This window comes from Bactrocera oleae, chromosome 6 (assembly GCF_042242935.1).
Source record: "Bactrocera oleae isolate idBacOlea1 chromosome 6, idBacOlea1, whole genome shotgun sequence".
Taxonomy (NCBI): Eukaryota; Metazoa; Arthropoda; class Insecta; order Diptera; family Tephritidae; genus Bactrocera; species Bactrocera oleae.
In genome coordinates this window covers 23,504,780-23,529,006 of record NC_091540.1, presented here as the reverse complement: position 1 = coordinate 23,529,006, position 24,227 = coordinate 23,504,780, and the positions used below count along the sequence as shown (strand labels likewise).

The 24,227-nt window shown below is 32.8% G+C and overlaps 2 protein-coding genes and 1 long non-coding RNA gene across 10 annotated transcripts in view; 1 reads left to right on the top strand and 2 right to left on the bottom strand.

The window, feature by feature from the left end:
• The window catches only part of LOC118680478 (uncharacterized), a 167,013-nt gene that overhangs the window by 34,636 nt on the left and 108,150 nt on the right, over positions 1 to 24,227 (top strand). For all 3 annotated transcript variants that reach the window (XR_011397121.1, XR_011397120.1, XR_011397119.1), the window contains exon 2: positions 15,680 to 15,768. This is a non-coding gene — a long non-coding RNA (uncharacterized lncRNA). The remainder of the gene's footprint in view (positions 1 to 15,679; positions 15,769 to 24,227) is intronic.
• On the bottom strand, positions 226 to 5,825 carry LOC138857913 (tyramine/octopamine receptor-like). Its single transcript, XM_070112006.1, has 2 exons — positions 3,569 to 5,825; positions 226 to 2,906 (listed from the first exon to the last, which is right to left on the bottom strand). The coding sequence occupies exon 2, from the start codon at positions 2,783 to 2,785 to the stop codon at positions 1,028 to 1,030; it is 1,758 nt and encodes a 585-aa protein (XP_069968107.1). The 5' UTR covers positions 2,786 to 2,906; positions 3,569 to 5,825; the 3' UTR covers positions 226 to 1,027.
• Positions 6,041 to 24,227, bottom strand: part of LOC106624368 (tyramine/octopamine receptor) — a 65,139-nt gene continuing 46,952 nt past the window's right edge. For 5 of the 6 annotated variants that reach the window (XM_070112000.1, XM_070112001.1, XM_070112003.1 and 2 more), the window contains one exon: positions 6,041 to 8,721. In XM_070112000.1, coding sequence (XP_069968101.1) covers positions 6,843 to 8,600 — 1,758 coding nt within the window. In that variant the 5' untranslated portion in view covers positions 8,601 to 8,721 and the 3' untranslated portion in view covers positions 6,041 to 6,842. Of the gene's footprint in view, positions 8,722 to 9,408; positions 9,623 to 24,227 lie in introns of those variants that run through there. The other variant, XM_070112005.1, reaches the window with a different exon arrangement.

The following is a 24,227-nucleotide window of genomic DNA, read 5'->3' as shown; positions in this document are numbered from 1 at the left end:
ACAATAAGAATTTATATGTTAAAATTTTAGCATATATGTATATATATGTGTATAAATAACACAAAACATTTACCATAAACACATTTTTTATTCACAACTAAAGACTTAATAAAGATTTCTATCGATGAACAACTTTAATTCCTAATATTTAGAGGGAATTGTAGCCTAAGAATTAATAACTCATTTAAATACTATATTACCCACTGTTCATAAAAAACATCAGAATAGGTCTTTCTTAATCTCATTATATTTTAAATATTCTATTTTTTATTAATTTTTAAATAAATAGTTTACTCCTCTGGTGAATATTTTTTCAAGCTAAAAACCTTATGCATTTATGTACCTTTTTATGTATAATATATCAAGTATAATAATATTTTCAGATAATTTAATGCAGTTAATGTCTTTGTAGGCCAATCTTTATCTAACAAATTAGTTGGTAATAAAAATATAGATTGAAATTAAAGTCTTTCATTCACAAAAACTTATATGCTTGTGTTATTGGTCCTTAGTTTAAAGATATTTAGAACAAATACAAAGAAATATTTGGAAGAATGAATTTAAAGAATTCGATATTTGCATATATAAAATTAAGTTTCCATCGTTAGAAGAACAAGGCGAACCTTCTCTTAAAGAATAAATCATAGCAAGAATATTGCAAAGTTACTTAATAAAAAATGTTTTTAAAACTGTGACTTTAATTTTTTCTACATATATATTCCTAAATATGTATGTACTTGTATTTATATACTGTATTTGTATATGCTATTATTCATTAAAATTTCTAATACAATTTTTTAACAATGAGTATATAAATTATAGAGGACATTTGGTTCACTATTATATAAATTGTATACATTATAAAATAAGTTATTGATTTCTTTATACAAAGTTATACAAATAATGATACTCTACATAGAAATAAAAATATATGTATGTACTCGTGCATTGATATACATTATTACAAACATTCAAATAAGTAAACCTATATCGACATTCAGTAGTATTTGTAAATTTTTGAATTTTTTTAATTAAACCCGAGAAGTCTTTTAAACGCTCGCCTATAGTCCAAATTAAATATTGTGTAAATAACTGGATTTAGTCCGGAATTTATATAGCCCAACCATGTAATGAAATTCTTTAATTTGTTTGTTGGGCAGCAATAATCGCAGAAAGGCAGGATGACGTACATCAGGAAAAAAGGTAGCCAACAAATAACAAACACACCCATAATAATGCCCAACGTGCGTGCAGCACGTCTTTCCTTCGACAGTGATATCTTCTGTTTTTCCTCAATAAATTGATATACGCCTGCGGGTTTTTTCTGTAACGGCATTGCCACGGTGGATGTGGCACCTGTTGAAGATTGTGGTGGCGTAATTTTCAACGAAGTGTAGTCATCATTGTGTAAATCGATTGGTTTTGTGCATTCGGAGGCGAATTTCGGCATGCTTGTTGAACTGTTTCCACAATTTTCGAACTCTTTACTTTCGGCGACCATGAGCAGTAATTCTTCTGTACCAGCTATGTCGACACAAGCATTCTTTTTGTCGTCGTTGCGTTCATCATCGTTTTTTGGTTGTTGCTGTTGTTTTTTAAATCGCATTTTTCCCTGTTTAATAGAATCCTTAATTTTTGCACGTCGAGTTTTTTTTCGTTGTGCCACAACAACTGTACGTTGCTCTGTTTCTTGGTTATTATCCGCACCCCGTATTTCGTTATTGACATTCGTCTCACTGCTAACAGAGTCCTGATCATTTTGTATCGCAACTGGCGATGTTGACTGCTCAGAGGATTTGCCGCAACTAAATATTGCCAAACAAAAAGAGCCTACAGCATCTCGTCTGGCACTTGCATTATTCACGGCAGATGTGACCTTATCACCACTCTTCATTGCAATAGTATTTATTTTCGAAGCTTTGGCTCGTTCACGCAGTCGTCGTCTAGTTGCAATATAGATTTCGATGTATACGATAGTCATTACTGCTAAGGGGATGAAAAAAGATCCCAATGAAGAGTATATCACATATCCTCGATTAGATGTTAATTCACACGATGTGGCACTTGTAAATTCATCTGGCCAGTCATTCCAGCCTACTAGTGGCGGTGAACTTATTACTAATGATAGAATCCAAACACCGGCTATTAACAGCAGAACACGACCTACTGTACGCTTCTGGGCATAATTAATGGGATCCGTTATGGCCCAGTAGCGATCAAGTGCAATTGCGCACAAATTGAGTATTGACGATGTACAACACAAAACATCACAAGTTAACCACATCTTACAAACATGTATACCAAATTCCCAACGGCCAAGTATTGAATACGCTACGTTGAATGGTAATACAAGTAATGCGACCGTAAGATCGGCTACAGCCAGGGAAACAATAAAGAAGTTTTGTACTATTCGTAGGGGCTTGTAGGTGAATACACTTAAAATGACTAGTACATTCCCAATTACAGTTAAAACTATTATAATGGAGAGCACTATGGTAGTAAGGATAGCTTCCCATTCAGGTACTGCCAGCTGTATCCCAAAGTGGCCCCAGTAGAATTTTTCAGTGTCTAGAGTGCTGCTACATCCATCGATCGTTTCCAATTGGCTGCCGTTAATTGTTGTGGCACTTACGAAGGTGGTAGTTGTTACAGTGGTGCTTAAGTGTGAATCTATCGCGTTCGAAACATTCGTTAATGAAGTTTCCGCATTTTTGTTTAAGCCATAATTCTTTGGATACGAATACATGCCATTCGAAATATTTAGCAATATTTGAGTTGGTGGCATTTTGCATTTTACCACCTTTACCGTTTTTTCTCTTTAACCCTTTACAGTTCTTAGATTTTTATTAGAAAGAGTCACGTGAAAGTCCTTACCTATTCAAGGCATAACTTATATAATATTTATTCTGAAACACACAGTAAATGAAAATATTGTTAGAATTTAAAAATCAACAAATATGTTTTATGACTATATATTATAACATAGTTTAACCTAATTGTAAGTTATATTGACAGTGTTAAACACCTTTAAACAAAAGTGAAAATTTATTATAAGGAAAGGCTAAGTACAGACGCGGCCAAACATTGCATTTGTATGAATTAAAATTAGTATGGAAGAATCCAATTCTGGTGCATCCCAATATTTTATACTCTTAAAATTTGAATGGATTGAAAGCGATGAAAAGGTGTTGGCAAAGCCTTACTCTAAACATGTAAGGAAGAACTAAGGACCGATTTCATTCATATTCATTGTTAAGCAGTATTGCGGTGAAGAAACATGCCTACTTAATTTCATTAAAATATCACATATGTACATATATTGACTTATACCATATAATATAAACAGTATCAAGTCAACTGAAAAGTCGTAAATAACTATATTGATAATATTAAGGTTTCAGGATGGTTAGAGCTGATTGTTTTAACTAACTCAAACATTGACCAGTATATGGTATTACTAATAAAGTCCACTAGAATAAAAAAATTAATTGTATATACATAGATATAAGGGTGCTGGAGTAACTAGTTGACCGATTACATATATTTTGACACAAGATTATATATTTACTTTATCAATAAAAGACGACCTTTGAATTTCATGAAGATATCTGACAGATTGAACAACTATTTCAGTATTAAGTCAGCTATACGCACTGCGGTCTCCGTCTTCCACAATTTCTAAACGAGAGATGACACAATGAATGCAAATTATTATTGCGATATCTGCATTAGTGTTTGATTTGTACAATGTAAAGCAAAATAAATAGATCGAATTTAAAATTGTGTTACTGCTGCCCACTATAGATAGAATCAGTATTTCTTTGAGCGATTATGTACCTTTTATAACAATTAAATTCATTCCGGTTGTCTTTATAATGGTCAATATATAATCTTGTATATACTGCAGTTTATGCTAGGCGAAAATGTGTGACACCTATTACTTATACCATAGGTAAGTTACAGATTTTCGTAATTTTAATACACTTTTTTTTTGTTGTTCAAAACATCAAGTTTTCTATCTGCAATGATATTTAATAAATTAGTTAGAAACAACATTAAATTCAAGTACTTACCTTATTTATAAACGATTTTTGATTCTATAAAACAACTGAATTTACAAAAAAAATTTCAAATAATGCCACGACCATAGTTGTTGAAAAATGGTATAGCTGGAAAATGGTGAGTGTCAATAGGTGCGTCTCTTTCTTACACACTTAAAAGTAATGTATGATAATTGTTGCTACATTTTCAACAGAATTTTCTATTTAAAAAGAAAATGTTAGCTTTGAATATGTAGTGGTGAAACTTTAGAAGTGTAGAAGTAAATTGGTAATCCGTCTTGTAGACTTGTAAAATTAAATAAAAAGCTGCAATTTCTTCCTCCATTCAAAATGCAATAAAACGAAAACGGATAAAGTGCCATACCTAAGCTCACAATAAGATACAAGACTGATATTTGGAATGACGAAGTGCGCTAGGGAAGGGCATCTGCGGTTTGACAAATTTTGAAAAAGCCTAGAGGGCTTAATGTTCATGTCTCCCAAACCGCTAAAGCGAAGTCGGCCACTCTTTTGCTCAGAACAAATGTTTGTGTAATATTCTCCATTTACCGTGTGAAAATAAATCAAATCGGATTATGATTCCGCCTCCTCTTCGTATAACGGTTTTCTTAAAAACTAAAAAAAGTGCGATAACTCAATAGATAAAATCGTCAGATATATTATATTTTGCACCCGAGTTGATACAAAAGGGTTTTATAGAAGCCGGTATTAAAATTGGACGATGGGCGTGGCATCGCTCATCTTTCGATAAAATCACATATTCCTGGACCTACTCAATCAATTTCAACCAAATTTGGTACAAGTTAAGCACCAATTTGTACACATAGTGTCTTTAAATTATGACATCTCAAATCTTAAAATTGTCAAAAGCGCACCAATAATTCAGAGAGAATTCTTTTCTGATAATAGTATGCGTGTAAGTAAAAAATTGGTTGAATCGGGTTAATACTTTCCTTAGCACCCATATACCTAATGTAAAAATTATCGAACTAATCATAATACTAATCATCATATAACTAATATCTGGATTTTCAAACATTCAGTTAACTTTACTCTTTATATAATATATATATGGATGATGGTATGTGAGATACCGTAATGAAACTCAAAGAGCATATTTTTCTGTGAATAATATGTAGTAATATGCAGTATAAGATTTCAAACTTCCCGTTGGCTTTATACCGAAGTCACCTTCCATTAGATAATCCTTGGATCGCTTTCTTGTCCAGGCATTCAGCTCCGTATACACATGGAAATTAGCAGTTTTTTTATCGTCTGCTGAGATAATAAAATTCCAAATTTGCTGTGCCTTTATTTTCTAGAGTGCATTTGACAGATTCCTTAGGGAATATGCATAATAGCGATATTTTATACACTGAACGGAGCTCGAAGTCTTAATACTGTTTGTTTTAAAAGCTTAATTAAATAAATTAAGTTAATACTAAACATTCATAATTAGTCCGTAAGTAACTTTACTGCTTCTACATTGCTCCGTATTGAATTAAAAAGTTTTATTGAATTATATATCATATCAATATTTTAAGTGTTAATGGTACCAACCAACATTTTATTGAAACTTTAGGTCGTTTCTTTTTACTTAGTTAGATACTATTTTTAAGATACGTCATACCGGTAAATAAGCCACGAGTGACTAGTTGGAAACCATCATTTCACGCAATATAGATGCTAAAAGATAGAACGAGAAGTTTCCATGAAAGCGTTATTATCTGCAAATCAGAATGATTGAATATGGTACAATAAGAATTTATATGTTAAAATTTTAGCATATATGTATATATATGTGTATAAATAACACAAAACATTTACCATAAACACATTTTTTATTCACAACTAAAGACTTAATAAAGATTTCTATCGATGAACAACTTTAATTCCTAATATTTAGAGGGAATTGTAGCCTAAGAATTAATAACTCATTTAAATCCTATATTACCCACTGTTCATAAAAAACATCAGAATAGGTCTTTCTTAATCTCATTATATTTTAAATATTCTATTTTTTATTAATTTTTAAATAAATAGTTTACTCCTCTGGTGAATATTTTTTCAAGCTAAAAACCTTATGCATTTATGTACCTTTTTATGTATAATATATCAAGTATAATAATATTTTCAGATAATTTAATGCAGTTAATGTCTTTGTAGGCCAATCTTTATCTAACAAATTAGTTGGTAATAAAAATATAGATTGAAATTAAAGTCTTTCATTCACAAAAACTTATATGCTTGTGTTATTGGTCCTTAGTTTAAAGATATTTAGAACAAATACAAAGAAATATTTGGAAGAATGAATTTAAAGAATTCGATATTTGCATATATAAAATTAAGTTTCCATCGTTAGAAGAACAAGGCGAACCTTCTCTTAAAGAATAAATCATAGCAAGAATATTGCAAAGTTACTTAATAAAAAATGTTTTTAAAACTGTGACTTTAATTTTTTCTACATATATATTCCTAAATATGTATGTACTTGTATTTATATACTGTATTTGTATATGCTATTATTCATTAAAATTTCTAATACAATTTTTTAACAATGAGTATATAAATTATAGAGGACATTTGGTTCACTATTATATAAATTGTATACATTATAAAATAAGTTATTGATTTCTTTATACAAAGTTATACAAATAATGATACTCTACATAGAAATAAAAATATATGTATGTACTCGTGCATTGATATACATTATTACAAACATTCAAATAAGTAAACCTATATCGACATTCAGTAGTATTTGTAAATTTTTGAATTTTTTTAATTAAACCCGAGAAGTCTTTTAAACGCTCGCCTATAGTCCAAATTAAATATTGTGTAAATAACTGGATTTAGTCCGGAATTTATATAGCCCAACCATGTAATGAAATTCTTTAATTTGTTTGTTGGGCAGCAATAATCGCAGAAAGGCAGGATGACGTACATCAGGAAAAAAGGTAGCCAACAAATAACAAACACACCCATAATAATGCCCAACGTGCGTGCAGCACGTCTTTCCTTCGACAGTGATATCTTCTGTTTTTCCTCAATAAATTGATATACGCCTGCGGGTTTTTTCTGTAACGGCATTGCCACGGTGGATGTGGCACCTGTTGAAGATTGTGGTGGCGTAATTTTCAACGAAGTGTAGTCATCATTGTGTAAATCGATTGGTTTTGTGCATTCGGAGGCGAATTTCGGCATGCTTGTTGAACTGTTTCCACAATTTTCGAACTCTTTACTTTCGGCGACCATGAGCAGTAATTCTTCTGTACCAGCTATGTCGACACAAGCATTCTTTTTGTCGTCGTTGCGTTCATCATCGTTTTTTGGTTGTTGCTGTTGTTTTTTAAATCGCATTTTTCCCTGTTTAATAGAATCCTTAATTTTTGCACGTCGAGTTTTTTTTCGTTGTGCCACAACAACTGTACGTTGCTCTGTTTCTTGGTTATTATCCGCACCCCGTATTTCGTTATTGACATTCGTCTCACTGCTAACAGAGTCCTGATCATTTTGTATCGCAACTGGCGATGTTGACTGCTCAGAGGATTTGCCGCAACTAAATATTGCCAAACAAAAAGAGCCTACAGCATCTCGTCTGGCACTTGCATTATTCACGGCAGATGTGACCTTATCACCACTCTTCATTGCAATAGTATTTATTTTCGAAGCTTTGGCTCGTTCACGCAGTCGTCGTCTAGTTGCAATATAGATTTCGATGTATACGATAGTCATTACTGCTAAGGGGATGAAAAAAGATCCCAATGAAGAGTATATCACATATCCTCGATTAGATGTTAATTCACACGATGTGGCACTTGTAAATTCATCTGGCCAGTCATTCCAGCCTACTAGTGGCGGTGAACTTATTACTAATGATAGAATCCAAACACCGGCTATTAACAGCAGAACACGACCTACTGTACGCTTCTGGGCATAATTAATGGGATCCGTTATGGCCCAGTAGCGATCAAGTGCAATTGCGCACAAATTGAGTATTGACGATGTACAACACAAAACATCACAAGTTAACCACATCTTACAAACATGTATACCAAATTCCCAACGGCCAAGTATTGAATACGCTACGTTGAATGGTAATACAAGTAATGCGACCGTAAGATCGGCTACAGCCAGGGAAACAATAAAGAAGTTTTGTACTATTCGTAGGGGCTTGTAGGTGAATACACTTAAAATGACTAGTACATTCCCAATTACAGTTAAAACTATTATAATGGAGAGCACTATGGTAGTAAGGATAGCTTCCCATTCAGGTACTGCCAGCTGTATCCCAAAGTGGCCCCAGTAGAATTTTTCAGTGTCTAGAGTGCTGCTACATCCATCGATCGTTTCCAATTGGCTGCCGTTAATTGTTGTGGCACTTACGAAGGTGGTAGTTGTTACAGTGGTGCTTAAGTGTGAATCTATCGCGTTCGAAACATTCGTTAATGAAGTTTCCGCATTTTTGTTTAAGCCATAATTCTTTGGATACGAATACATGCCATTCGAAATATTTAGCAATATTTGAGTTGGTGGCATTTTGCATTTTACCACCTTTACCGTTTTTTCTCTTTAACCCTTTACAGTTCTTAGATTTTTATTAGAAAGAGTCACGTGAAAGTCCTTACCTATTCAAGGCATAACTTATATAATATTTATTCTGAAACACACAGTAAATGAAAATATTGTTAGAATTTAAAAATCAACAAATATGTTTTATGACTATATATTATAACATAGTTTAACCTAATTGTAAGTTATATTGACAGTGTTAAACACCTTTAAACAAAAGTGAAAATTTATTATAAGGAAAGGCTAAGTACAGACGCGGCCAAACATTGCATTTGTATGAATTAAAATTAGTATGGAAGAATCCAATTCTGGTGCATCCCAATATTTTATACTCTTAAAATTTGAATGGATTAAAAGCGATGAAAAGGTGTTGGCAAAGCCTTACTCTAAACATGTAAGGAAGAACTAAGGACCGATTTCATTCATATTCATTGTTAAGCAGTATTGCGGTGAAGAAACATGCCTACTTAATTTCATTAAAATATCACATATGTACATATATTGACTTATACCATATAATATAAACAGTATCAAGTCAACTGAAAAGTCGTAAATAACTATATCGTTTATATTAAGGTTACAGGAACGTTAGAGCTGATTGTTTAAACTAACTCAAACATTGACCAGTATATGGTATTACTAATAAAGTCCACTAGAATAAAAAAATTAATTGTATATACATAGATATAAGGGTGCTGGAGTAACTAGTTGACCGATTACATATATTTTGACACTAAACTAAATATTATATATATGTTCAAGATTATACATTTACTTTATCAATAAAAGACGACCTTTGAATTTCATGAAGATATCTGACAGATTGAACAACTATTTCAGTATTAAGTCAGCTATACGCACTGCGGTCTCCGTCTTCCACAATTTCTAAACGAGAGATGACACAATGAATGCAAATTATTATTGCGATATCTGCATTAGTGTTTGATTTGTACAATGTAAAGCAAAATAAATAGATCGAATTTAAAATTGTGTTACTGCTGCCCACTATAGCTGGAATCAGTACTTCTTTGAGCGATTATGTACCTTTTAAAACAATTAAATTCATTCCGGTTGTCTTTATAATGGTCAATATATAATCTTGTATATACTGCAGTTTGTGGCTAGGCGAAAATGTGTGACACCTATTACTTATACCATAGGTAAGTTACAGATTTTCGTAATTTTAATACCCTTTATTGGGTTATCTTAATACAAATATTTTATTTACTTACTGTTTGGCAAAATGTTCGCGAGCAGTTTAGATGATTCAACAAAATCGATTTTTTTTATTGCATAAATTGTTAGTATAATTATTCAATAATATGTTGCTTAAGTTTTAAAACGAAATTTCAATTAGTTCCGATGACATGAGCACTAAGGTAAACACCGGTCGGTTTAGTGCCGAAGCGCACTTTTTATACTCTAGCAACTTGTTGCTACAGAGTATAATAGTTCGCCTAACGGTTGTTTGTATCACCTAAAACTAATCGAGTAAGATATAGAGTTATATATTATATATATAAATTATCAGGATGAAGAGACGAGTTGAAATCCGGGTGACTGTCTATCTGTCCGTCCGTGCAAGCTGTAACTTGAGTAAAACTTGAGATATCTTTATGAAACTTGGTACACATGTTTCTTGGTACCATAAGACGGTTGGTATGGCAGATGGGTGTAATCGGACCACTGCCACGTCCACAAAACGTCATTAATCAGAAACAAATAAATTGCCATAACTAAGCTCCGCAATAAGATACAAGGCTGTTATTTGGCACAAAGGATCACATTAAGGAGGGGCATCTGTAGTTAACATTTTTTTTTAAAGTGGGCGTGCTCTCGCCCCTAATAGGTTTAATGTGCATATCTCCTAAACTGCTGAAGATATAATAACAAAATTCACTGAAAGCAAATGTTTTTAGCACCTCTACCTACAGTGTGAAAATGGGTGAAATCGAGTGACACCCCCTCCACTCCCCATATAACGGTACTGTTAAAAAATACTAAAAGCGCGACCAAAACCAAGCACTAAACAAGTCAGAGACATTTTTAGGTAAAACCCCATATCTTGGGATCCGCTTAACTGATTTCAACCAAATTCGGTACAGAACACCATTTTAAATTCCATTTAATTTTTTCACTTTCCAGTATGCAAATCAAGCAACAATGATTGTATCCGGGTAAAACTTTTCGTGAATAATGCGTTTGAAGTATGCCACCTTATGACTAAAAATTATCTTAATTGAACCAAAACTGTTCAAGCCCCTAGGTACTGAATATGTGGACCACAGTGTCTATAGTTGACTTTTTACCGAAAATATCGGTCAACATAGAACAAGGCGGCAAGAACTACAAAGAAATCTAAAACGAGTATACCATTTGACTTTGCAAGAATACAAATGTTCGGTTACATCCGAACTTAGCCCTTCCTTACTTGTTTTCAAATGCGTTTTTCTCGAAACGACTTTTTTTCAACTTGCGAGAATCCTAGCTCGAAAAGTTATTGAGACGAATCGATCTGAATTTGTGTGAATATCCTTTCTTCAAGTCCGAAAAATATGAACCAAACTCTGGAACGATATTATTAAGTAAAATATATTTTTTATGTAAGAAAGGTGAAAAAACTGATATAAAAACATAACATTTTGTTCAAACACCTCCAAAACTTTTAATTTTCAACTCTTTTGCCCAGAGTTTGGTTTATATTCTTAAAATGTTACTAACGATAGGAAAAAAAATTAATGATTTCAGATCAAAACTGTGACCTCCAGGTGTCCCCCCAGTAGTCAACTCTGATGACGATCGTCAATGAACACCTCCCTCTAACTCCACCACAGGCGGAAATGGTATCGAAAAATTTACTTAGTTAGTTTATATTAGTTATATGTATGATATAGGTAGATATTAATGAAAATCAATAAACTATGTGCTGTACCTTCACACAACACTAATTCATTTATATACTTAGTTCTGCCGTAAATTCTGTTATTAAGTTTACAATACATACAGCGAGGACAAATTCGCAGTAGAAAGTGCTGTTATTATTTATTATAATTTGTATTCACTATCTACTCATATAGATACATATGGATAATAATCAGTTCAGTGTTTGCTTTCGCTTATTAACAATGGAGTGGGAAGGTAAAGAAAATCGTATTGCGGTAATTGCTTTACATAAGTGTGGAAAAAGCGTAAGGGAAATTTATAAGCATCTCAGAAAACATAATAATACGATAATGTCTGTTTACGCACTATTGACCGTTATTCCCACCTAGCGTGGTTCGAACCAATTCAGACAAAAAAAAAACTGTTCGGGAACGCATTCTTAGAATTCTCTTAGAAAACAGAAAATTATGTCTAGGGAAATATATATATCGACAAGATCATTGTCAAGGCTTATTCCAGTGGTAAGCGGTCAACGGCCATGAAAGTCGTCTATACAGATGAAAACATGTTCACTGTTGAAAAGTTTTTACTAAGCACAACGACAAAAATTACACAAAGACACAAAAAATGATATTTGAAGGGTTCAACGTGGTCACCACGTTTAGTGGGTATTCTCCTGTAAAAGCGATTAAGCCATACTCTCTTCTGCAGATCTTTCAGCACACAATGCAAAAACCATGCAGCAGTGGTTTAAAAGCAATATTCCTGGTTTTATGTCTGCAGATGATTGACAAGTCTAGAAGTCCGAATTTGAAGCCATTGGACTTCAGTTTGGCCAGAGTTAGAAAACATGACCTGTCGAATACGAAATGTGGAGAGTCTCAAAAATTCTTTAGTTTGAGCAGCGTCGTCAGTGTATAATGCTTGACTGAACTCGAGCTTAACTCTTTCTTACTAGTTGTTAGCAATACTAGAAAATATTTCCCCGCTTTTAAGATTGGCAAATTGCGAGAGTACATATAAAATGTTCTTTGCTCTTCATTATTTGTTTTAAGCATCTTCATTCAAAAAATGCAATAATTAGTTTTTTAGTTTTTTTCAGCACAAGGTATTTTTCAATAACATCCAGTTTTAACTTTTTTTTAATAGTATTTCTCCCTGCAAATAATTTTCTACATTTAAAATATAATTCCTGTTGATTTTTTGATTTAGATTTGAATTTTTTATATGATAATAAGAACAACATAGATAACTTTAGGCGGAGGACGTTCCCGTTACAATTAACAGCTGCTATTTGGAGAGACTTTCTTAGACGTGCCTAAGAACCTATTTTTCAGAGTACCAAGCGAAAAACATATATTATTTTTTCTTGACTCTCTCTACTGTTCAAAGTATATTGATGGCACTTAAACACCAATTAACTAAACTTGAATTTATATGTTTAAATTTTTATTTAAATCGATTGTTAAATCTCTATAAGTGAGTTCAAACTGGAAAACAAATGAACGGTAACAATTGAATGTTTAGATTTAATTTATTTTATTATAATTTCATTTCTGAATCAGTGCCAATTAATCAGCAAGTTTACTTAACTTAACCGAACATTTTACACCCTCGCAAATTTTTTACTAAAAAATATTCGGTAAAACTCATCAAAATCGGCCTAATTAACTTAAATGATGTATGCATGTATGTGATATTAATTAACCAAAGGGGCTTAATTTAGTATATGAAGAATACATAAACCAAGGGATCGGAAATCAGTATTTTAGGATATGGACTTAGAGCAGAGTTTGGACGAATCTGATTTATCTGAAGTCCGAAACCACATTATTTTTAAGAAAAATTGTTTACTAAATTTCATTAAAATATCACACATATAGACCGACATAAACGCTTCAAAATTAAATGGGAAGTGAAATTGGATGGAAATCATATATCGCGTATATTGGGATTGCATTAACGATTGGTATTACACAAGTATACTTGCGAATATGTTTTTACGCAATTCATACACTAAACGATGTATTGGGCATAGAGTCTGCTAGGCTAACAAAAATCATTATAAGTAGTATATGGGAGCTGGGGTAGTTCGTGGACCGATTTCACACGTTTTTGGCATTGAACTATGGTATATTAAATGTTATATGTTCACTTAATTTTACTAAGATCTCTTACATATTGACCGATATATACGGTATAAGGCCAACTGGAAGTTTGATGTTTTTATATAAAGTATATGGGGGCTACGGGAGGTATTGACCCGATTTTATTCAGTTTTGGTATTACGACAGACATTACCAGAAATAGATGTTCTCTGAGTCTCATTAATATACCTCAATAAGGTATAATTTCAAGCAGATAATTGAAAACTCTTATACTAAGTCTATGGGGCTAGAGGGAAATATTGCACTGATTATAAACGTTTTAGGCACAATGGTACACTGTTATTGGAAAGATACTCTTTACAAATTTTTTAAGATATCTTACATATTGACCGATACATGCGGTAAAAAGTCAACCGGAAATTGGAAAATGTTGTATACTAGCTGTACACTGCGCCTTGTTACGCCCCCAACTAAAATAAAATTGAAGGAAAGACATTACACAAATATTCAAATCATTTTGAGTAATTTTTATGATATTGTACATCTGTCGAAAATTGGTCGGACCAACTCAAAAACATTCTTTGGCTTATGCACAACAACTTTGCTATAAATCATCACATAATCAAATGTATAATTTACGATTCTATAAAGAACAAACATTAATTTTAATACCATATATTTAGAAAGTATACGGCGGTTAGGAATAGTAATGATCCGATTTTGCCCATTTGCCCACAATGGCATGCTGTTGTCGAAAAAATATTATCTCCGTATTTTAATAACATATCTCACAAAATAACCGATATTTTCAGTGAAGAGTCAGTCATAGGCAATGGGGCCCACACATTCGTGATCTGGGGCCTTGAAAATATAGTCCCATTTCGACATCTTTTAAACGTGAGATGAAATATTTACACCATTTGTGCAAAGTTTTTTTTCGATAACGCTATTGACTCTCGATTTATATGCTGTGAAAAAAAAGAAGCGGGGGGAACTTGAAATTGTTAAATAAGGGAAGAAGGAGTACTTGTAGACTGATTTTACTCATTTTCACGATATAAATTAAAAATACAGAAGTAATATTGTTTGTTGAGTTGTTACTGAGATATAGAATTTCACTTAAAGGTTTTTATGAAGTCCTTCCGTGTTGGAGGAGGTTTGAAATAGATTTGACTGGTCGAATTTGGTTAATATAGTTTCAGTCATTTTTGACTTTTGTACATTAATTTAATTTAAGACAGGAAACTCTCACATTCGAGGAGATCCGCATAATATAGTGGATGTGGAAGCAATTCTAAGTCCGATTCATCCAATTTTTGCCAACTTGTTTCATGTTTCACCTATAATAGGGGTTTTCATTAAATTGTCCCACAACAGTGATATTTATGCATGTGTCTTTTGAAGGTGTGGTCAAATTAAAAAACTAATGGATTTAACGTATTGTGAGATTATAAAAATCTCATTGTTTGCAGTCTCTATTTTTTATTTATTTTTTAATACTTAATATTGTATCACTTATTAATTAATGATCTGTTATTTCGAAATACATAAAAACACTAAACTACAGTGAATACTGTTACTTAACTGTTATTTAAATATTAGTCACCTTCGAACATCTGTGAGAAGTTTCTTTTGATTAAATTACGTTTTTAGGCAGTATTTTATACGTAGGTTACGCTGATATTTATGGTAAATTATTTTAGTTACCGGCACTAATTGTATTACGTACTATATTTTTCTTGAAACCATTAAAAACAATACAATTTCATAGTACTTGCAGTGGTCAGTACATACGTATATTTTGTTCAGATATTATTGTAACCCATCGTAGAAAGCTTGCAAAAACAATTGGACTTCATGTATTTCGTGCTGTTATATCTTTTTATTATTTTCAATATACATCAAATATTTTGTTATGATCCGTTGGACATATTTAAAGAGATGGGGCGTTTAACACAAACATGCTTAGATCTGACGTGCACAAACTTAAGTGTGTTTTTAAACACTTGTGAGTGCACCAGCATATTTAATAAGTGAACTTCTATTTATTTTCAGACGATTTAAAAGTTGCAAATGAACTGGAAAGCGACCACAGAAAAGATGTGAATTGTTTGCGAATGTGTTTGTTCTTACATGCTAGAGAGGTAAGCAAAACACATTTCAATAATACTCACATTTTTACTATCATAATATAAATGTATTTAAAGTCATCAAATCCGGATCTGAAGGCAAATTTTATGGGCTACAAACGTAACGAAAAAGCAATAAAAAGAAACGAATGCATTGGGTTTTGAATTTCTAAAATTAAAAACAAAAACATGGTTTAACTCTTTTATACTCGAATTGAAAACGAATCGAAACATGTACGTTTTACATTCAACCAAGTACCCCATTTGATCAAATCTAAGTGATTATCAGGGCTCGGAAATATACTTGTATAATCTTTTAACAGGTTTTGGAGTTAATGATCCGAAAAAAGTGCTGAAGCTTGAGTTGGAGACCATGGTGATGAATGAGGGGTGGACGTGTTATTTACAATTTAAAGCTGTAACTTTGTACATAGTAGTAAATTTGCTATATCCAGCTGCAAGTATATTAGTTTTGTCTAAGTTTGATGATTCTATTTGGAAATTCCATAGCATTTTTATATTTTTGCAACATGTTGCTACAGAGAATTATAGTTTTATTCATCTAATACAATGTTCGCACCGAATTGAAATCCTCCTGAAAACACAATTTGTGGATTGTGGAACCAAAGTCGTTCTGACCGACATTGTGTGTTTTCGATGAGTTTTCATTGACAGTTCACACACCTATTTGTTTACATTTGTTATGTACCCTACAAGAGCAGTGACGGTCATCTGATGGGTAATATGACAGTCATAGCTGAAAAAATTTTGTCAGCGCGCAGAACAAAGTTTCTACCATTTTCTTAAGAGCCTTGTTTTCTTTTTGTTTGTTTGTTTTGTTTTTTCTGATTCATTGCTGAACATAAATCCGTCATAGCTGAAAATTGTCAGTTATGACCGAAACGCTATCAGAAGGGAAAAATTCTTTTGCGCAGTAGATAATACTTGTAACTTTTAATCAAAATTAGTTATAATAATATACTTAAATATAAAAAGGAATGCAACAAAAAATATAATAAAATATGAAAATATAAAAATAAATTTTCACTTGATGCCATCTCCTCCTCTCAATAGCTCTGCGTACGTCTTTCTCCAATCAGTGGATAGTTCTGAATTTAAAAATGCAAATGTAAATTAATAGTACTGACATATCAAATGTGAGTGTATTGGTGAATGTAAACAAATTGTCAACTGACATTTAAGGCTGCCAAATATAATATGTCTTCTAATAATATCGATTAAACTAGAGCAGGCACCGATTATAATGAGTAAAATGTAAGTTTTCAAGGGGTTTTCAGCGAAAACTGTGTTTTCGTTTACCAGATTTTGTATAGATGAAAACACAAGTTTTCGCTTAAAAACCTCTTTTGTCTATGAAAACACGAATTTTGTGTCGGTGCGAACGTAGTATAATGGTTGCTTGTATCACCTAAAACTAATCGAGATAGACATCGAGCTCTACATATACAAATGATCAGGATGACGAGACAAGTTGTCTGTCCGTCTGTCTGTTTCTCTGTATGTGGAAACGATAACTTCAGTAAAAATTGAGATATCGTCATGAAACTTTGTACACGTGTTCCTTAGTCGAATCGGGAGGAGAAGTTCGTAGATTCAAGCTTTATCACCCAAATCCTTTCGACACTTACAACAGTGTCAAAATAGATCAAATCGGATGATAAATACGCCTACTCCCCATGTGACGGTTTTGTTAAAAACTATTAAATGTACGATAACTAAATGCGTCGGAGACATAAATTTTACATCCAGGAGAAGAGCACTTTATAGAAGCAGGTATCCAAATTGGACGATGGGTGTGACACCGCCCACATTTATGTGAAATCACATATCTCCGGAACTACTAGACCAATTTTAACCATTTGGTACATAGGATTATTTTGAAATTCCTATGTTACAGTGCGAAAAATACTTTCCATATAATACAACTGTGGCAATCACAAATGCAACTCTGCAAGAGTTATTTATAAAGCAGATATGGAAACATTCAACCTACACTATCTGTCATGCTGACGTACCTCCATCTTCTTTTTTCATCCAGCTGTAAGCACGTCATCACTATTTTTGTATGTAATCACATTATATCAGATTTTGGAAAGTAAATAAATCGAACATTATTTTGGACACTCCACACAACTTTAAATTCTATATGATTTTTTCACTTTCCAGCATACAAATCAAGCACCAATTTTTATATCAGGATAAAACCTGATGCCACCTCAAGCAATTGTCAAAATCGTACCATTACTATTCAAGCCCCAGATAGCGGAAATGTGGACGTCTATGGTTGACTTTTTATCGAAAAAGTAAATGAATGAGATAGATAACTGAAATTAGGAATCAATCTTTTCCTGATATTAGTATGCCTGTATGTCGAAAATTGGCTGTATCAATATTTCCCTTAGCCCCCATATACATAATAGAAAGATTTTCGAACTTCCGGCTGACTTTATATCAGCCAATATGTGAGTTATCTTAATTAAATTAAGTGAGCGGGTTTTTCCCAACGGTGCATCTCTGTGCCTAAAATCGGGTAAAAACTTGCCTTACCTCCCATATAATTAATATCAGGATTTTTAAACATCCGGTTGACTTTACTTCTTATAAATATATTGTTGATGGTATGCAAGGTACCTTAGTGCAGAGAGCATCTTTTTCTGTTAATAATAATATGTAGTAGTACCAGAAATAAATAAAATTGTGTTAATACTATCCTTACCTCCCATATACCTAATAAAATATCAAAGGACCGTATATATCGGTCAATATGTAAGATATCTTGGCAAAATTAACTGGACGATAATATTGGATACATTTTAGTTTATTGCCGAAAATATGTGAAATTATATTATACCACATATAATAATTTCCATTATTCTAACAAACCTTATTATATTAATGGTTTAGAGCTGAACATGAATGGAGTTGGTCTAGACCTTCATCTTAATCTCAATCCTTCTTCGGTTACGTTTATGTCGGATATATCTCATTTGAGGATGATTTGAGTATAATATTCGCTGACGGGAAGTAAAACATAGCTATAAAACTAATTGAGCCTATGACCTATAATATAACTTAATAAAATACCAAATTTTATTTAATTTCGTCGAATAATGAATGAATTATTTCGCAATATTTTTATACTCTCGCAACCTGTTGCTACAGAGTATAATAGTTTTGTTCACCTAACGGTTGTTTGTATCACCTAAAACTAATCGAGTTAGTTATAGGGTTATATATATATAAATGATCAGGATGAAGAGACGAGTTGAAATCCGGGTGACTGTCTGTCCGTCCGTCCGTCTGTCCGTCCGTCCGTGCAAGCTCTAACTTGAGTAACAATTGAGATATCTTTATGAAACTTGGTAGACATGTTTCATGGTACCGTGAGACGGTTGGTATTGCAGATGGGCGAAATCGGACCACTGCCACGCCCACAAAACGCCATTAATCAAAAACAAATAACTTGCCATAACTAAGCTCCGCAATAAGATACAAGACTGTTATTTGGTACACAGGATCACATTAGGGAGGGGCATCTGCAGTTAAAATTTTTTTTTAAAAAGTGGGCGTGGTCCCGCCTCTAATAGGTTTAATGTGCATATCTCCTAAACCGCTAATGCTATAATAACAAAATTCACTGGAAGCAAATATTTTTAGCACTTCTATTGACGGTGTGAAAATAGTTGAAATCGGGTGGCAACTCCGCCCACTCCCCATATAACGGTACTGTTAAAAACTACTAAAAGCGCGATAAATCAAGCACTAAACACGCCAGAGACATTAAATTTTATCTCTGAGATGGTATAAGATGACTTTATAGGAACCGCGTTCAAAATTAGACAGTGGGCGTGGCACAGCCCACTTTTAGGTGAAAACCCATATCTTGAGATCTGCTCAACTGATTTCAACCAAATTCGGTGCATAACGTTCTTTTCATGTTTCTATGTCATAGTGCGAAAATGGGCGAAATCGGACTACAACCACGCTTACTTCCCATGTAACACCATTTTCAATACCATCTGATTCTTTCACATTCCACTATGCAAATCAAGTAAAAATGATTATATCGGGGTAAAACTTTGCGTGAATAATGCAATTAAAGTATGCCACCTTGCGGCCAAAAATTGTCTAAATCGAACCAAAACTGTTCAAACCCCTAAGTACTAAATATGTGGACCCTAGTGCCTATAGTTGACCTTCTACCGAAAATATCAGTCAATCCACAAAGAAATCTCAAACGAGTATACCATTTGACCTTGCGAGAGTATAAAATGTTCGGTTACATCCGAACTTAGCCCTTCCTTACTTGTTTAATATGAAGTTTTGCCAACACTTGACGCTTGCAAGTTGAGAGAGTATAAAAAGTTCGGTTACACTCGAATTAAGACTTCCTTACTAGTTCTCTGTAAAACTTGGACCGTAATGTTTTCTCTTTAATAATATCGGGTTTTGATTAAATGGACTTTAAATTGAAAATCTATGTTGTGTACTAATTTGCGTGTTAAATTCCTTGCTTAGAGCATAAAGAAACAATATATCGACTTTATAAGCGAATATGAGACGTGCGGCGTTGAGTACTGCAAAACCTGAAGATTTAGTCTATCAACGTACAGATAAGGATATCTCCCTCAATGAAAAACAAATTCTTGGTGATTTCTCGAACATAATTCTGATACGAAGTGGCATAAAATTGATATTATATTATAGGAGAAATGAAAAAGATGGGCGTATAGTTAATGTAATCTGCAAATTATTTTTTGGAGGGAGTACTAGTGAAGTGGTAAGAGTATAGCCAGAGAATGTAAATGAATAGAGAAGGAGCAAATGTTAGCAGTACTAAAATGTTAATTACGATGGAGGAACATCGAAAACACGCAAATTGGAAAATAAAATTTCACTACAACCAGAGAATGTTGATGAGTAGAGAAGGAGCAAATGTTAAATGAAAACTTTTTGAGTACTAATTTGTAATTCCACAAGAGGGAACATCGAAAAGTATAACTTCGAAAAAGAAAAATACACCACACAATATGCGAAATGCTATAAATAGACACAACGAATATTCCTATATGAAAAATCGTTGCGCATACCTATTTAGATTTATGTTTTCAATTTCTATGATATGACAAATTTATAATTATGAAAAACCTTTTGAATTAAAAATCTGTATTACCGGTAAAAACCCCAGAATTCATAATAAAATAAACATTTAATAAGCTAGTTTTCTAACTTATGTATGTGCGTTACGTAAGCAATATACTTATTAAACAAATGATAATAATAAAACGCTGGCTAAGCGGCCACGTTTCCACTTTTGTGGTGGCTTAGGTCGTAAGCGCGAAGGAGTTAAGCTCATTCCGAATACGAGCATATACGTTCGAATCGTATAATACATAAAATTAAAATTGTATTTAATTTTTTTATTTTATTAATTGGAATCTAAGCATATCATAATTCAATTACTTTAATAGCATATTTTACTTCCTGATATAATTAAAATATATCAGGAGAATATGTTCATATGTTTGGGTTTATTGCATATTCCTTTATTTATGCGTATTTACACAAATGTGATAATCACACATACATTCATGAGTACACGTACGCTGATGCTTGCTTCTTCTTGCCCCGCACAAGCAATGACTTTTGTCAACGCTTTTTGCTTTTTGCGAGTTGAACGCTCGCAGGCAAGGAGGGATTGGGGCGCACCGCCACATAATTATTTCAGATATATATTTTATTTATCGAATTCAGTTTGAAAACGATTATAGGTATGAATTTATTGGTATATATATATATATATATATATATAATATATATTATATTACGAAAATAATTCATAAATGCATCAGTATTTTTCAATACAAATTAAGCAACATATCAATATATTATGAGCCCTCACTTGACACGCCTATGTGCATGGTGGCAAGCCAACGAAATAACGGCGAGTTCGCGCGGACATTGTGTTGTTGAAAAAAACCAAATGACGACTTTGCCGACAAACATACATATTTATATACATACATACAAACGAGCTCGCATACATATTGACGCCAAATTTTGCGCATCGTCGCGGAGTTGACAAAATTTGTTTCAATCGACAATTTTGCGACAATGTCGATCGGCTATGTTGTCTCGTTTGTCCTTTTTGCAGTGGTTTGCTATTGAAAGTTGACTTATGCTCTTTTGAAATATTGCGATTACCAATTGGGCTGCATTTTCATAGCGTCGTATTTAGATAAAATGGGCTAAATCGAAAAACTATGAAACAATGATAATAAGTAAACATATAAAAGTACTATATGGACTGTGCTTAGAATATATAGAAGTAGTTAATGATTTCATATGAATGTCAATTTGATATAAATTTTATAATTTAATGCCATAAATAGTGCATAATATGAAAAAATATAAATATTATTTAAACTCGAATAGGTCATGTTGCCAATTCTCCTTTCTGAAGTGAACATCAGACAAATTCTTCAATTTCTGATTTTTAGCAAATGTTGTGAGGAAGCAGCTTGTGGACATACAAATGCGAGGGGGATGGTAGGATTTTCAGTGGTGGCTGTCAAATTGTAAAATTGAATTTTTCTCGTTTTACTCAATTTCATTCATTTATTTCGCATATGCGTAGGAATTCTATATGAAAACCAAATGTGGTTTACCAGGCGCACAGAAAAAATAGCGCGGCGCAGAGTTATGAACGAACGCACTATGCTTTGAAGCAGCGCACGTTCCTTATGAATGAATTTGTTGTCGTTGTAATATAAAATACTTAGAAAATAAGCCGCGAGTTTGCTTGAATATTATTGGCCGATGCTGGTGCGTCTACGTTTTTTTGTCACTTGCGCGAATGTTTGATTTTTTGCGAAAGACATATTGAGGGACATACATATGAACATATGTGTACATATATGCAAATATATTTGGACATGCGAATGAAAGAAGGCAATGTCAAGAATATTCACATATGGACATATGAACATTTGAAGCAAGTAAACAATAATAGCTGTTTGAATTCACAGATTAGACTCTAGAGCTTGAATATTGTCTGTGGTGCTGCTTGTATAGCAGACTTCTTTATTGCAATGTGAAATATTTTGCCTAAGTTCAAATCCTATCAGATATTTTTTTATACTCTTTTTTTATTTTTATATTCCTTTTTTATTAAATGATATTTTAATTCTATTTTCATATTATTTCCCTCATTATTTATATTTTCTTGTCGGAAGTCAATTACTTTCATTTTTATTATCTCAATTTTTGTTTATGCGCATATCAAAGAACATCTGCGCATATGTATGTATATACATTTTGCTTATAGAGTGGTGTAGTTCGTTGCGTAAATTGACAGCTGTGGTGACATTTTATTTTCGAACTTGCGCGTTTTCGATGTTCCTTCTTAGCAATTAACATTTTAGTACTGCTAACATTTGCTCCTTCTCTACTCATCAACATTCTCTGCCACTACATTAATATAAAAAGAAAATGTAGTCCTACAAAAATTGCGGTAGATTTGCTTTACTGAGTAATGATTCAAATAATGTTGCGCCTCCTATATATTATAAATATTTGCGCGAGCGGAGCTTTAATACCGTTATGTCTCAACTATCATTGTAGGCAGAAATAATTTTCACATAGTGCCCATAAAAAAGAGTAATATTGATGAAACAAAAATACAAACGTATACTAAGAAAAGTTTCATGGAAATTGTAAAATTGTTGTCAAATAATAACAAAAATTATTATTCTTATCAAATGAAGAGCTCTAAAGTCCTAGTTGTTGTCTCAACAGCACTGTTTAAATGCAATTGCCCGCCCTAAAAATAACCAAGCGGAAGCGTTGTAAGTATGATTTTAAATCTTACCCAATGAAAATGCGCATGGTGGAACATTGTTGGTTGGAAATCGATTAAAGCAATATGCTTTAGAATCTCACACTACAGCCCAGTTAGAAGCTACAACAATATCATTAAAAAATCGCAGTAGGGACTTAAACCTGACGGCTAAATACTGCCCATCTCGTTACAAAATTGCAGATAGTCAATTCAAAGAATGTTTTAGTATACTAGGATGTAGATTTTTAGCAGGTCGACATTACAATGCAAAGCATGTGTATTGGGGCTCACGACTAATTAACCCGAAATGAAGGCAACTGCATTACACTATTATGAATGGGCAAAATAACCTCGACATAATTTCTCCTGGTTAGCCGACATATTGGCCCAGTGATCGAAATAAAATGCCAAATTTAATTAATTTTGGTTTTTGATTTTTAAAAAATAGACAGATCATTTATAACTGCTGATACATCATCTGACTTATCTTCCGATCACTCTCCAGTACTAATAAAGCTACGTGAGAAACCTTGTTTGTATTAACAAAAGTGGTGGTTAAAATATAAAAGCTATATCAGTAGCGCACATTAATTATGATTATAGAATAAACTCA